We start from the raw sequence: 15,947 nt of genomic DNA on the forward strand, positions 1-15,947 counted from the left end.
TGCCATTTGTGACTCTGCTGTTCAGCGGCTGCAGGGGCCGGTGCAGACCTTGGCACAGGCTGAGGAAGTTCTGAAGCCAGCCAGAGTTACATCCCTATGACAATGGCCCCGTGTGTCTTGCCCAGTGTGCAGAGTGTCAGAGGCCCAAGTTTACACTGCCCAGGTCCCTCCATCCCTCGTCCCTCATCCACCCGCTCCCTCCCAGCAGCCAGAGGGGAATTCTTTTACTGCAAATAGTCAGGGAAGCTTTGGGGGTTGGTGGAGGCATCCGCCTAAGGGCTCTGAAGCTACAAGGCAGGTGTCCAGATTAGGGATGAAAATAGCATGTAAAAAGTAACCGTTTCAACTATCAAAATTCTTCTGGTTACACCTTAAGGAGTTCACAACATGGCCATCTGCACCTTTCCGGGGACACTGGAAAGAAAGGTCCTGTCACCTAGAGTATTTTATAAAAATGTGTCACCCATTTCCCGTGCTAGATGGAAGACGGTTCCTCCCTTCTGTCCTGAGAGCCTGTTAGTGGAACAGGAGCCAGACACAGAGATGCTGCGGCGTGATGGATTTATCGCTAGGACCCAGGAGCAGCTGGGAGGCGACTCTGGGGGGATGCGATCGCTGGGGTCAGTCCCGGCAGCAGGAAGTGACTCACAGACCTTTGGAGGAAGGTAAGAGAGACCCCCGCATCCATTCCCTGCCCTGGGCCCAGGAAAGCTGCCGCCAGCCCCCGGTGTGTGCGGGGCGGGGCAGGATCATGTTACCACCCATCCCCCAACCCCCATCTGCTGCTTTGTTTCCCTGCCCCCGCTGGTGCGAGGAAGGCTGCAGCTCAGGGAGATCTGAGGGGGGGGCAAACTGAATGCAGGGTGGGGGGCCCCACCTGGGGGCTGGCGAAGGAGCGGGGCCCGGGGCACAATCAGGGCCGGGGGGAAGCACAGGTGCTGCATCAACACTGGTGAGGCCCTGCCTCAGCCTCTGGCTTGAAGGGGTTTCCATCCTATCCGGGGTTTACAGTTTGGTTCAATGGCTCTCAACGCCCCCCATCTGGTACAGATTGTTTCAGCCCCGCTGCCTGGGACTACGAGCTGGGGAGAAGAATGGGGTACAGGCGGTGGGGGGAGGCAGGACCTTGTTAGCACAGAAAACATAGAACAGATCTTGTTAGCACAGAAAACAGGACCATTCAGCAAAGTCCATCCTGGGGAAAATCCAGAAACTGGATCCAGCCCTGGGCTCTCCCCGCTGAGTCCCAAAACAAGAGACTGACGCGGTTTCAGCCCCCCATCCTCAGTGACGTCCGGCTGCCCCTCCTCCGTGCTTTCTCACTTTCCCAGGAAAACAGGTCACCTGGCCTCCGCCTCTCTCTTTGTTCTCCAAAATCTGGGGCTGGCTCCTTGCAGAGGACAGACTCAAGCCATTGCTGGCCAGAATAGAGAATGTTTGGCCATTCTCTGTGCCCAGGCAGCCACTCTGCAGTGACACCTGCCCTCTAGAGGTCTCCGCAATGATCACACACCTGTATCCCACCGGTTCAATACTTGAGTAACACATGGGGAAACTGAGGCACGCACATAGTATTCAGAGAAAATATTAAAAACATTCCCTCTTCATCACACCCCTCTGAGACCAGCTCAAGGGCACGTTCTCCAATGGCTGGAACCCCTCTAACCATACCAACCCCTGAGTCTGAGCCTCAGCCTGCAGGTGATGGAGAGACCTGGGGAAAGGGTTGGAGCTGGGCAGGCAAATGACTCTGCACAAAGGGCCCCTTTCAGGGACCTACTGCTGTCACAGGGTGTTCAGTGCTGGCGGGAGGGCCGAGTCTGTGTAAAGTGACTGAGGATTTTCCCAGCGCGACAGAGCCCAGAGCTTCTGTCTGCAGGGGCAGGGGGGCTATGGATTCAAGCCCCTTCCATAACCTCCCCCATTGCCCCTCTTGCCCCAACAGGCTAAGGAATCGTCCACATTTCGCTCCAGATCGTCCCGTCTTCCAGAAGACAGGGAAGGGAAATGGCTGTGATGGAGCCAGCTCAGGTAAGGGATTTACAGGGAACTGCAGGGGTGAGGTGGGGAGGATTTGTTGAAGACGGGGAGGTGCAGGAAACACACAGTGTCAGGCAGGGAGTGGACAGGATGTGATAAACCTCCTGGAACATGATCAACCTGGGCCTGATTTTGTGAAAAGGACCATTGGCAGGAGGGAAGGGGGGAGGGGAAACTTCCCCCCATTTCTGACACAGGAAACATCCCTCTGGGCAGAGGCTGCTGTGAAATACGAAGGGAAGCTGTCGAGGTTCCTTTCCCTGTCCCCGGCTCAGAGCTCTGCTTCACATATCAGCCTGTGGCTGGCAGGTGGGTGGGAAATGAGAAGACCCTGCCCACCTCCGTCTGCTCTGGGGGACAAGGAAGTCCCACCTTCTCCCTACCCCCTGAAGCCTCCGGGGTGCTCTGAGTAGGGTGCGGGGGGGGAGGGGATTCAGCTTCTCCGGCCCTTTGTTGTTTCAGGGGCTGGTGACGTTCGAGGAGGTGGCGGTGTATTTCACCCAGGGGCAGGGGGCTCTGCTGGACCCCACTCAGAGAGCTCTCTACAGGGACGTCATGCAGGAGAACTACGAGACGGTGACCTCGCTGGGTAAGGGATTCCCATCCCCTTGGTTCTTAGAAGCTGTGCACAGGGCCGGCTTTAGGCCGATTCAGCCGATTCGGCTGAATTGGGCCCCGTGCCATGAAGGCCCCGCGCCACAGCTCTCCACCCCGCCCCCAGATCACTTCCCCCTCCTCCCCTCCTCTGAACGCTCCGCCCCCTGCTCCTCCCCCGCTCCTGCTTCCCGTGAATCAGGGGTTCGCGGAAAGTCTGAAAATAAGCAGGGGCGGGCAGGCAGCACCTGGTAAGCTCAATCAGGGGTTGGGAGGGGGATGTGAGCAGCGCTCTGGGGAAGCGCGGCATGGCGCGGCCCAGTCCGGCACCGGCCGAGCACCTCCGGCCCCAGCAGCTCCGTTCCCAAGACGCCGGCCCCGGTTCTGGCCGAACGCTCCGTCCCAGCCCCCACGGCTTGGCTCTGGCCCAGCTCCCTTGGCTCGGCTCCCTTGGCTCGGGCCGGGCCCGGCTCCCGCAACTCGGCTCGGGTCCTGGCCCGTGTCCGGCCTCCTGGCCCAGCTCGAGTTCGATTCGTCTCGGGCCCGGCTGAGTGGCTCCAGGCCAGACCCAAGCCTCATGACCCCGGCTGGACCTCCAGCCGGAGCGCAGCCCAATTCCTGGGGATGGGGCTTGCGGCAAGCCACGCCCCCAGGAATGGGGCCCATCTCTTGCTAAAACCGGCCCTGGCTGTGCGGTCTGCATGTCTGACACTGGTCAGGTTCTTCCCTGCTCAGTTAGATTGGAGAGGAATGGGCTCCGTAATGCACAGATGCCATGTGAGAGAGACTTTCATAGACTTTCACAGATTCTAGGACTGGAAGGAACCTTGAGAGGTCATCGAGTCCAGTCCCCTGCCCGCATGGCAGGACCAAATACTGTATAGACCATCCCTGATACACATTTATCTAACCTACTCTTAAATATCTCCAGAGATGGAGATTCCACAACCTCCCTAGGAAATTTATCCCAGTGTTTAACCACCCTGACAGTTAGCAACTTTTCATTAATGTCCAACCTAAACCTACCTTGCTGCAGTTTAAGCCCATTGCTTCTTGTTCTATCCTTAGAGGCTAAGATGAACAAGTTTTCTCCCTCCTTTTGTGACACCCTTTTAGATACCTGAAAAATGCTATCATGTCCCCTCAGTCTTCTCTTTTCCAAACTAAACAAACCCAGTTCTTTCAGCCTTCCTTCATAGGTCATGTTCTCAAGACCTTTAATCATTCTTGTTGCTCTTCTCTGGACCCTCTCCAATTTCTCCACATCTTTCTTGAAATGCAGTGCCCAGAACTGGACACAATACTCCAGTTGAGGCCTAACCAGCGCAGAGTAGAGCGGAAGAATGACTTCTCATGTCTTCCTCACAACACACCTGTTAATACATCCCAGAATCACGTTTGCTTTTTTTGCAACAGCGTCACACTGTTGACTCATATTTAGCTTGTGGTCCACTATAACCCCTAGATCCCTTTCTGCCGTACTCCTTCCTAGACAGTCTCTTCCCATTCTGTATGTGTGAAACTGATTGTTCCTTCCTAAGTGGAACACTTTGCATTTGTCTTTATTGAACTTCATCCTGTTTACCTCAGACCATTTCTCCAATTTGTCCAGATCCTTTTGAATGATGACCCCTATCCTCCAAAGCAGTTGCAATCCCTCCCAGTTTGGTATCATCTGCAAACTTGATAAGCGTACTTTCTATGCCAATATCTAAGTCGTTGATGAAGATATTGAACAGAGCCCGTCCTAAAACAGATCCATGCAGAACCCCACTTGTGATACCTTTCCAGCAGGATTGGGAACCATTAATAACTACTCTCTGAGTACAGTTATCCAGCCAGTTATGTACCCACCTTATAGTAGCCCCATCTAAGTTGTATTTACCTAGTTTATTGATAAAGCTATTATGCAAGACCGTATAAATTGCCTTACTAAAGTCTAGGTATACCACATGCACCGCTTCTCCCTTATCCACAAGACTCATTATCCTATCAAAGAAAGCTATCAGATTGCTTTGACATGATTTGTCTTTACAAATCCATGCTGGCTATTCTCTATCAACTTACCAGCTTCCAAGTGTTTGCAGATGATTTCCTGAATTACTTGCTCCATTATCTTCCCTGGCACAGAAGTTAAACTAACTGGACTGTAGTTTCCTGGGTTGTTTTTATTTCTGTACACTCTCAAAACGGTGTCAAAACCTAAGTAATATACAAAATCATTCCCACCCCACCCCCCACTAGCTTTCCAGGTGGAGAAGCCATGTATTATCCTGTCTGTGTTGTTTCTCATTCACACACAGAATCCCTGTTCACCTCCCTCTTTGGTAACAGCTCCAGCCATGGGGAGGGCTCTGGGCTCTGCCGGATTAAAAATAGGCAGGGGTTTAACTCCAGAGCTGGATGTGCGTCAGCAGGGCCCCCCAAGAGCACAGATCCTAGGAACTCCTCGTTAGGGCATCACAATTCCCCACACCTCCCCAGACGTCTGTCTCCCCCGAGGGAGCTCAGTGACCATGTTCCCATCCTCTTGGATTCTATGTTCCCCCAGCACAGCAGAGAGAAAGGTTCCAGTTTGACAGACGCTCTCCCAATCCTCCACACACCCTGATCTGCTCTGATTTCACCACCTGCACAGGATTCCCCCTTCCCAAACCTGACCTGATCACCCGGCTGGAACGAGGAGAAGAGCCGTGGGTGCCCGATCTCCAGGCCTGCGAGGAAAGAGAGATCCCAAGAGGTGCCCACACAGGTGAGGACTGACACAAAAACCGTCTGGTGAATGAAGGAAAAAGTTGAAAATCCCAAAAATATGGTAGCAGTAAGTGCCCTCGGTTCTTCCTCATCTTGCCCAGGGCAGGGCTACAGTCAGCAGATATCACTGACATCGTTTCCCACATGTCCTGTTACCTGCAGGTTTTTCCTTCCCAAAGTTCCTTCTCTGTGAATTTTTGGTTGGGAAGTGGAGGCAGAATAAAATTGCTCCATCTCTGGAGCTTTAGTATGTTGGGTTTTCCCTCAGTGATATTCCTCTTTCTTTCTCCCAGGCACAATGACGCCTCTCTGGATTGTCTCTCCCCCAGCAGGTGATGAGACAGTGAGTGAGAAAAAGGAGGGAAATCAACAGCAGGTAGTTCCTGGGCACGAGGAATCACAGGGGACCTTTGAGGGAAGAGCTGAAGAGAATATTTCCCACTGCTTGCAACAGGGACAAGCCTGGGGAAATTGGCAGAGCTCAGAGATGCTGCTGAGAAACCACTCAAGGGAGCAGATGGATGAATCTATTATCTGTGGGAAAGGATACAGGGATCCCACAGCCCATCACACAACCCCTAAGGAAGACAAACGCTATGACTGCCTCGGTTATGGAAAAGGATTTGTTCTGAGACCACAGTTTGTTTCACCTCAGCCAATTCATACTGGAGAGAAATCACTTCAATGCTTGGACCATGGGAGAAGCCACACAGGACAGAAATTCTGTGAATACCTTAAGGGCAGGAACTCTTTGAATTGGAAGTCAGCACTGACTACACATCAGATAAGCCACATAGGAGAGAGACCCCATAAGTGCTTAGACTGTGGGAAAAGTTTTATATGGAAGTCAGACGTTGTCAGACATCATGCTATCCACACAGGAGAGAGACCCCATAAGTGCTTAGACTGTGGAAAAAGTTTCGTACAGAGGTCAACCCTACTTAATCATCAGGCAGTCCACACAGGAGAGAGACCCCATAAGTGCTTGGACTGTGGGAAAAGTTTCACACACAGATCAAATCTTAAACAACATCAGTGGATCCACACAGGAGAGAGACCCCATAAGTGCTCACATTGTGGAAAAAGTTTCGTACACAGGTCAGACCTTGGTAAACATCAGGCTATTCACACTGGAGAGAGACCTCATAAGTGCTTGGACTGTGGGAAAAGTTTTATACGGAGGTCGGCCCTTGTCAAACATCAGACAGTCCACACTGGAGAGAGACCCCATAAGTGTTTAGATTGTGGGGAAAGTTTTATATGGAAGTCAGGGCTTGCTAATCATCAGGCAATCCACACAGGAGAGAGACCCCATAAGTGCTTAGACTGTGGAAAAAGTTTCATACAGAGGTCAGATCTTGTTAAACATCAGGCAATCCACACAGGAGAGAGACCACATAAGTGCTTGGACTGTGGGAAAAGTTTTATACGGAGGTCATCCCTTGTAAAACATCAGGCAATCCACACTGGCGAGAGACCTCATAAGTGCTTAGACTGTGGAAAAAATTTCATACAGAGGTCAAACCTTGTGAAACATCAGGCAATCCACACAGGAGAGAGATCCCATAAGTGCTTAGACTGTGGAAAAAGTTTTGTATGGAAGTCAGGCCTTGCTAATCATCAGACAATTCACACAGGAGAGAGATCCCATAAGTGCTTAGACTGTGGAAAAAGTTTCATACAGAGGTCAAATCTTATAACACATCAGAAGATCCACACAGGTGAGAGATCCCATAAGTGCTTAGACTGTGGGAAAAGTTTCATACAGAGGTCAAATCTTATAACACATCAGAAGATCCACACAGGCGAGAGATCCCATAAGTGCTTAGACTGTGGAAAAAAATTTATATGGAAGTCAGCCCTTGTGAAACATCAAGCAGTCCACACAGGAGAGAGATCCCATAAATGCTTAGACTGTGGAAAAAGTTTCATACACAGGTCTGACCTTGTAAAACATCAGGCAATCCATACAGGAGAGAGACCCCATACGTGCTTAGACTGTAGAAAAAGTTTCATACAGGGGTCAGACCTTGTAAAACATCAGGCAATCCATACAGGAGAGAGACCCCATACGTGCTTGGACTGTGGAAAAAGTTTCACACAGAGATCAAATCTTAAAACACATCAGAGAATCCATACAGGAGAGAGACCCCATAAGTGCTTGGACTGTGGGAAAAGTTTCATACAGAGGTCGGACCTTGTTAAACATCAGGTAATCCACACAGGAGAGAGACCCCACAAGTGCTTAGACTGTGGGAAGAGTTTCATAAGGAGATCAACCCTTCTTAATCATCAGGCAATCCATACAGGAGAGAGACCCCATAAGTGCTTAGACTGTGGGAAAAGTTTCATACGGCAGTCAGCCCTTGTTAGACATAAAGTAGTCCACACAGGAGAGAGACCCCATCAGTGCTTAGACTGTGGAAAAAGATTCATGCAGAGTTCAACCCTTTTTAAACATCAGGCAATCCATTCAAGGGGAAGACCATAAGTGCTTGGACTCTGGGAAAGTTTTCAGAATCAGATCAGCCCTTCTAAACATCAGGCAAAACAAACATAGTGCTTAGACTATGGAAAAACATTTCAAATAGATGTCAGCCCGTGATTTACATCAGAGAATCCACCCAGGGGAGAGACCCCGTAACTGCTTAGCCTGTGGAAAGAGTTTTATATGGAGGTCAAACATTGTTAAACATCCAGCAATCCACATTGGAAAGAGACCCCATAAGTGCTTAGACTGTGGGAAACATTTCAGAAACTGATCAGTCCTTGTTTTTCATCAGAGAATCCACACAAGAGCAAGACTCCATAACTACTGGACTGTAACAAATGTTTCAGACAGTGATCAGACCTCATTAAACATTGGAGAATTCACACACGATCTAAACTTGTGTGACACCTGGCCAGAAAGAGTTAAGAACCCTGCAGACTATTTGACCCAGATTCAACTTTTAAAGACATGTTCAAAAAATATGTAAATGGTATTTGTGGCCATTCCAAGTTATATAGACTAGAACTTTGAAATGTGAACTTGTATTGTTAAAAACTTGGAAGACAATAGTAGTGTAGTGGATTAATTGCAATTAACTGAAAATCATAATGGTGTGTATTAAAATTAATCTCAATGATCACATTGTTAAATAATAGAATACCAATTGAAATTTGTTAAATGTTTTTGGATGCTATTCTACGTTTTCATATATATTGATTTCTATCACAACAAGAATAGAAAGTGTACAGTGATTACAAAACAAAAATAGTATTTTTCAATTCACCTCATACAAGTACTGTAGTGCAATCTCTTTATCGGGAAATCTTATCTGCCAGAGAAATCCCCTGTGGCTGGCATTTTCCATTTTCCTGCTGTGACGTTGCACTCTATATGATTTTATGAAAGTATGCTGATGAGTGTGACTATAATGTAACTAAAATATGCTTCATGCAAAAGGTCTCTTGTAAGGTATAATGACACAGTTTATAATCTTCTGAGTGTAGTCACCCTATTTGTATAAATGTATCACTCTAATATCTGAAACTAGAAATATGAACTATAACTCTGAGGGCCTATTGTAATTATGCCAAGTGTGGGCCATTAATGGTGGTTTGGCATCTTGATGGCTACCATCAGCCAGGACAATTGACTGTGAATGGCTTTGTTTGCAGGCAGGCCTTCCTGTGAGTCAGGCTGGGAGGAATGAAGACTTGGGGTCTTACAATGACATGTGATCATGTCACCTAAACTGGAATCCATCTTTAACCTGGTGTTTTTCCATTGAGAAGGAGGGGTGGGAACCCAGAGGGACAAAGGATTCCTGCCTTATGCAAAAGATATATACCAGTAAGTGGGTGGAACAGAACAAATGGGGCTGCAATCATGAGAAATCCCCTAGCTACCACCTGAGCTGGAATACGGGCTGTACCAGGGGAAAGGATTGTGCCCAGACTAGGAAGGCGTCCAGTGTGTGATAGAAGCTTATTGAAACATCTGAGGGTGAGATTTTATCTGTAATCACTTTCTTACTGTATTAAGTTAGACATGAGTGTTTTGTTTGATTTTGCTTGGTAATTCACTTTGTCTGCTACTACTTGGAACCACTTAAATCCTACTTTCTGTATTTAATAAAATCACTTTTTACTTGTTAATTAACCCAGAGTATGTATTAATACTTGGGGGGGGGGGGGCAAACAGCTGTGCATATCTCTCTATCAGTGTTATAGAGGGTGAACAATTTATGAGTTTAACCTGTATAACCTTTATAAAGGGTAAAATGGATTTATTTGGGGTTTGGACCCCATTGGGAGTTTGGCATCTGAGTATTAAAGACAGGAACACTTCTTAAGTTGCTTTCAGTTAAGTCTGCAGTTTGGGGCACTGGTTCAGACCCTGGGTCTATGTTGGAGCAGGCTGGTGTGTCTGGCTCAACAAGACAGGGTGTTGGAGTTCCAAGCTGGCAGGGCAAGCGGGGCAGAAGTAACCTTGGCACATGAGTTGGCAGCCTCCAAGGGGGTTTCTGTGTTCTAACCCGTCATACCTGCCTCCTGCCAAAGGAGAGTCAATTGGCATTTTTTTTTAGCTTCTCCCACAGACATAGCTGCTATCGTCCATTGGGGTGGATTAATTAACTCTCCTGCAGGTGCAGTACACAAAACTGCTCCATGTAGGAATGTGCCACCACCCTTCACCCTGCCCTAAGTGGAGGAGGAGGAGGTGGGTGGCTTCTAGGGTCTGAGCAGAGGGAAAAAATTGACTGTTCAGTGGGTTATGCAGGTGACAAACACCTGCCAGGAATGGTCTATCTGTAGTCATTTGCTACATCAGAGAGCAGTTTTTTTACAATAGCCATTTCTTATAAACCATTTACATATCTGCAACTGGTGCAGGTAACAAATACCTACAAGGAACGGTTTCCTATACACATCTGCCAGCTCCCACTGTGTGCAGAGCAGAGGGAAGCCAACCCACACTGTGCTGCGGGCAGGGACACCCACAACTAGGGGGAGCTGAAAGAGGGCTGAAGTGGGGAAGGGGGTGTAGATGAGGGGGGGATGAGGGATGGGGCAGGGGCAGGAGGAGGATGCAGTGGACAGGGCAGGGTGCTGAAGGGGGGATGGGGCAATGCAGGGGAATAGAGAAGACTTATGGGCCAGATGGGAACAGAGCTGCAATAGAAGGAAACTGACAGTGGGGGGGGGGGGGGGGCGGGATGGGTCACTGTGAGGTAAAAGAGGGATGTCAGGGGAGAGACTGGAGGGAGGCTGTGAGAGCAAGAGAAGACTGGAAGGGGGAGAGACGGAAAAAGGGTGGGGGTCAGGGAGAAGGAGAGGGAGAGATAAAAGTGCAGCTCCCCCACCCTATGGGGAAGGAGTGTGGGGGCTGCCTCACCCAGCAGCCAGAGTGGAATTCTTTACCTCAAATATCACTGAAGCTTTGGGGGTATGGGGAGGTTTCTGCCTAAGGGCTCAGAAGCTACAAAGCAGGTGTCCAGACTAGGGATGTAAATAGCATTTTAAAGAAGTAACTGTTTCATGTATTGGTTAAACATTAAAGGAATTCACAACACAGGCCCCAGCCCAGGATCCCGGCTCTCTCCCCCGCCCAGCATCCCGGTTGCCACCATGACTGGTTTAGCCCAGCAAAGCACAGGGGGAGATGCTGGAATTGCTCTGGACCCAGTGGACATTTTTTAGAGTAGGGGTTCGGTGCCCCCCCGATCCCTGACTGTGTCCCCCCACCAAAGGGAAAGAGCCTGCTGGAGGGTTTTTTGGTTTCAGTTTGGGACTGGCTGGGAAGAGGCAGGGAACCCCAAGTCTGGGGTCTAAGATCCTTGCCCCCCAGAGGGACCTGGCTGAGGGGTCCTGGTTGTACCTACAAGCCCTACTTGAGACTGTGTTTCTGTCATCTAATAAACCTTCTGTTTTACTGGCTGGCTGAAAGTCACGGTGAATCGCAGGAAGTGGGGGGGTGCAGGGCCCTGTAGGGTTACCATATTTTGAGTGTCCAAAAGGAGGACACTCCACAGGGCCCGGCCCCGCCCACACCCCAACTCCACCCCTTCCCCAAAGTCCCCGCCCCAACTCCGCCCCCTCCCCTGCTTCCCGCGAACATTTGATTCGTGGGAAGCCTGAAGCAGGTAAGCAGGGTTTGGGGGGAGGAGGCGCGGCCCAGTCTGGCCCCCCCGGCGTCTCCAGCCTGGGTCGGCTCGGGCCCTGGGGTGCCGGCCCCAGGCCAGCCCCCGGCCCGCCCAGGACTGCCGGTCCCTGGCCCAGCCCTCGGCTCAGCAGCCCCGGCCCCCGGCTCGGCACCACCGGCCCGGCCCCCGGCCCCCAGCCCCCGGCCCAGCACCGCCGGCCCCGCATGTCCCGATTTTCCCGGACATGTCTGGCTTTTTGGGATTTCCCTCCTGACGGGGATTTGGAGCCCAAAAAGCCGGACATGTCCAGGAAAATCCGGACGTATGGTAACCCTAGGGCCCTGACTCCCACACACTCCATGACAGCTGGTCACCTTTTATGAAATATGACATGGTACCATGTTGGCAACAGGAACCGAAATGGTAAACATGTCACCAAAATTTACATGCTTCTGCAAAACATTTTGATTTTGATAAAACTGGAGTTTTGGGATCTGGCAGACTGGGGCTGGAGTGGCTCTGGAGCGAGATCTGTACACAGGTGCTCAGCCGACTCCCCTCCACCCGGAGAGCCGATTGCAGAGTTGGACACTGAGGAGTTGCTGATATTCAGAACAGAGTTCGTGCCACTGTTTCTGTAGCATCCCTGCCAGCTGTCAGCCTGCTCCAGCAGCAGGGCTCTCAGCCATGCAGGGAGAGATGGACACACCTGGGGAGAGCAGGGGAGATGTGCAAGGGGCAGAGGAAGAGCGAGGAGCAGCTGGGGAGGAGAATGGCTCTACTTGCTAAAAGAGGAAGGGGGGGGCAGGAGGGAAGGAAGGGGGTGGGGTGAGGAGGAGATGGTGAGGTGGGGAAGGGGTATGGGATAGGGAAGAGAAGGTGATAGGAGAAGTGGGGGCAGGGGGAAGCTGGAGTCCAGCATGCGGCATCCACTTGGCAGTCGCTGGGGCTCCCCTGTGAAGCAGGCCCATCGAACCCTCACCCTGACAAGCCCTGCCTCCCCTGCATCTGTATCACCCCAATGAGACTCCCAGACACCCTCCCCACTAAGCCCCAACCACCTGCACCTGGACCCCCATCCAAATGAACCCCACCTCCCCTGTATGTAGGCCCCCACGCTGAGCCCCAAACACCTTCACCTGGATCCCCTGCAGAGTCCCATTGCCCCTGCACCTGGCACCCCCCAATGAGCTTCTGTGCATCCAGATCTCCCACTGAGCCCCCCGCACCCAGATTGCCCCACAGAGAACTCTCTTACCCCCAGCTGGATCTCCTCACACTAAGTCCCTCTGTACTTGGATCCTGCTGCCAGACTGAGCCTGCTCACCCACACCTGTTGTGCCTGGCACAGGAGGCAGGGCCCCAGGGTGATTCTGGGGCAGGCCTGACCCTTGCACTGTGTCAGGGTCTGGTGCAGCCTCACTGAGGCATCCCTGTCCTCGGGTGGGGTGGGGTGGAGGGAGGCTGCAGGGTGATCTCCCACCTCCATGCAACCAGTGGCCTGTGTTCCCCACTGCCATGTTGGAGCCTCCACATTTATTTATTGACAAATAAAATTTTCAGAATTTTAAAATATTGTGTGCAGAATTTTTAATTGGTGCAGAATCCCCTCAGGAATATGGGGTGTGTGCAGCTGTGATGGTGGGAGTGTGAGGAAGGAGGTGGGCAGTGGGGAGACCCATGGGCGGGGGGTGCTGGGCGAGCGGCGTGGAGTGCAGGGTGCTGTGCAGTTGGGGTGGAAGACCAGTAGGGGAGATCTCTGGGCGAGGGGGCGCTGGGCATAACAGTGGGGCTTTGGGCAGGGGGTGGTGTGGTGCAGGCCTGCCCAGGAGGGGAAGGGGCACGCTGGCAGCACAGCGCTGGGCTGGTTTGTAAACAGCGCCCTCTGCTGGGCTGTACAGAGCAGGGCCGCTCCTGACCTGCTGTGCCTCATTGCGCCCCGCCCGCCCTTTACTCTGGAGACTGACCATCCCACCCCCTGCACCTTGCCCCGTGGGGACCCACAAACAGGTTAGGCATTGGGCCCACAAAAAGTTAATCCAGCCCTGCAGAGTGGAGCTAAGAGTTTTGCCTTTCGGATTGTGTCCTGATTTTTTTAAATTAATTGCTGTTTAGTAAATTCATTTGTTCTGAACTATAGACAATGGCCAGGGAAGAGGTCAGGGAAGCGTCCAGAGCGGAGAAAGTACCCAGAGTGGGGACGCTCTAGCCTGGGTCCTGAGTGGTCACAACCAGGGTGGGGGGGGCGAGCCCCTCAGGAAGCCTGGGCCCAGCCTTGTCGGGGTTATAAGGACTTTGCCACACAGGAGAGTGGAAGGGGAGCCCTCAAGATGAGGCAGGCTCTGGGTGAAGGGAGCGAGGACTCAGATCCTTCTGCTATTCGATTCCACCCGGGGGTGTTTAAATCAGGAAAGATTCCTCCCAATAGTGGGACCATTTCCCCGCTTACCTCTGTGCATGTTTACTGGTTTCCCCCAAAGTTCATTAAGTATTTTTGGAAAAAGTGTCAGAGCGGCCACCAGCGAGAGTTGCTGGCCCCAGTTTGAAGCAACCAAAAATTTGGTCGTGAGAACCCCTGGGCTAGATGCTCACGATGGGCCCTTCTGAACTAGGAGCGGGACACAGAGATACTGCAGAGCGGTGGGTTGATCGCTAGGACCCAGGAGCAGCTGGGAGGCGGCTCTGGGGGAGCGATCGCTGGGCTCAGGCCCGGCAGCAGGAAGTGACTCGCAGCCGCTGCGGTGACTCTGGCTCCAGGCTCCTGGCGAGATCCCCGAGCCCCGGCGGCTGGTGCTGGGAGCCCGGAGCCCGGGCTGCAGCCGGGAGAGGGGAATCTCCAGCAGGGCCCTTCCCGCTGCTCCCCAGGAGCCTCTCCCAGGGCAGAGCCCCCAGCCCGGCCAGGGCCCTTCCCGGCCCGGCCCCTGCCCCAGGGGTCCCCGCTCGGAGGGAAGGTGAGAGAGACCCGCCCCCCCCCCGTCACCCCCGGGCTGCTCCCAGCGGAGCTGGCTGCGAGTCCTTGCCCAGGGCCCGGGAAAGTTGCCGCCAGCTCCCGGTGTGTGCGGGGCGGGGCGGGGCGGGGGGGGATCACGTTACCACCCATCCCCCTCGCCCCCATCAGCTGCTTTGTTTCGCTGCCCCTGGCCGCGCTGGTGCGGATGGAGGCTGCAGCTCAGGGAGATCTGAGGGGGGGTAAATGGGTGGGACAGAAGGTGGTCAGGGGCCAAACTGAATGCAGGATGGGGGGCCCTATCTGGGGTCCGGGGAAGGAGAGGGGCCCAGGGGCACAATCAGGGCCGGGGGGCAGCACAGGCGCTGGATCTAGGCTGGTGGGGCCCTGACACACCCACTAGCTTGAAGGGTTTTCCATCTTGTCCAGGGTTTACAGTTTGGTTCAATGGCTCTCAGTGCCCCCCACTGTACAGATTGTTTCAGCCCCCCCTGTCTGGGACTAGGAGCCAGGAATAAGAACGGAGTACAGCAGGTGGGGGGTGAACGTAGGGCTGAGAAAGGCAAGACCCTCCACTGTAGGGGCAGGACCCCCAACCCCTGAGAACCCCCAACATCCCTCCAACCCACTGAGCCTGTGGCCCCAGCCTCCCTGGTCCTGGAGCCCAGGGAGGATGCACGGCCCCATCCTCACCCCGGGGGCAGCCGAAGGAGAAGCCTGAGACGCTCCTCACAGGGGCCCTGCACCCCACCTCCACAGTCAGCTGTGACTCTCAGCCAGCTTGGAAAACAGACGGGTTTATTGGTCACTGGGAACACAGCATAGAACAGAGCTTGTTAGTACAGAAATCAGGAGCATTCAGCAAAGACCATCTCGGGGGGAGGAATCCAAAGTCCCGAGTCCTGGACTCTCCTCACTGAGTCCCAAAGCAGGAGACTGACCCGCTTCCAGACCTGCCTTCCTCAGTGACGCCCAGCTGCCTCTGTGCTTTCTCTCTTTCCAGGAAAACAGGTCACCTGGTTTCCCCCTCTCTTTGTTCTCCCACACCTTCAGCTGGTTGGCTCCTTGCAGAGGACTGGCTCTGGCCATCGCTTGCCAGGATACAGAATTTTGGCCATTCTTTATGCCCAGGCAGATACTCTGCAGTCACACCTGCCCTCTAGAGGTCTCTGCAATAATCACACACCTGTATCCCACCAGATTGAAACTTGAGTAACACATGGGGAAACTGAGGCACACACACAGTATTCAGAGAAAACATTAAGAACATTCCCGCTTCATCACACCCCTCTGAGACCAGCCTAGGGGCACTTTCTCCAGTGGCTGGAACCACTCTAACCATACCAGTCCCTGAGCCTGAGCCTCCAGGTGATGAAGAGACCTGGTGAAAGGGCTGGAGCTGGGCAGGCAAATGACTCTGCACAAAGGGCCCCTTTCAGGGACCAGCTGGTGAGTTTGGCCTACAAGGGGAGGGGGCTCCC

The 15,947-nt window shown here is 52.7% G+C and overlaps 1 protein-coding gene across 9 annotated transcripts in view; it reads left to right on the forward strand.

Annotated features, from left to right (window-relative positions):
* Positions 1-15,947, forward strand: part of LOC122172976 (zinc finger protein 585A-like) — a 51,493-nt gene that overhangs the window by 29,027 nt on the left and 6,519 nt on the right. For 2 of the 9 annotated variants that reach the window (XM_065564352.1, XM_065564349.1), the window contains exons 2-6: positions 480-665; positions 1,946-2,031; positions 2,503-2,629; positions 5,273-5,386; positions 5,682-9,532. In XM_065564352.1, coding sequence (XP_065420424.1) covers positions 480-665; positions 1,946-2,031; positions 2,503-2,629; positions 5,273-5,294 — 421 coding nt within the window. In that variant the 3' untranslated portion in view covers positions 5,295-5,386; positions 5,682-9,532. Of the gene's footprint in view, positions 1-479; positions 666-1,945; positions 2,032-2,502; positions 2,630-5,272; positions 5,387-5,681; positions 9,533-14,199; positions 14,471-15,469; positions 15,916-15,947 lie in introns of those variants that run through there. The other 7 variants (XM_065564346.1, XM_065564344.1, XM_065564350.1 and 4 more) reach the window with 6 other exon arrangements.

The sequence above is a fragment of the Chrysemys picta genome, chromosome 12, assembly GCF_011386835.1.
Source record: "Chrysemys picta bellii isolate R12L10 chromosome 12, ASM1138683v2, whole genome shotgun sequence".
NCBI classification, from domain to species: Eukaryota; Metazoa; Chordata; order Testudines; family Emydidae; genus Chrysemys; species Chrysemys picta.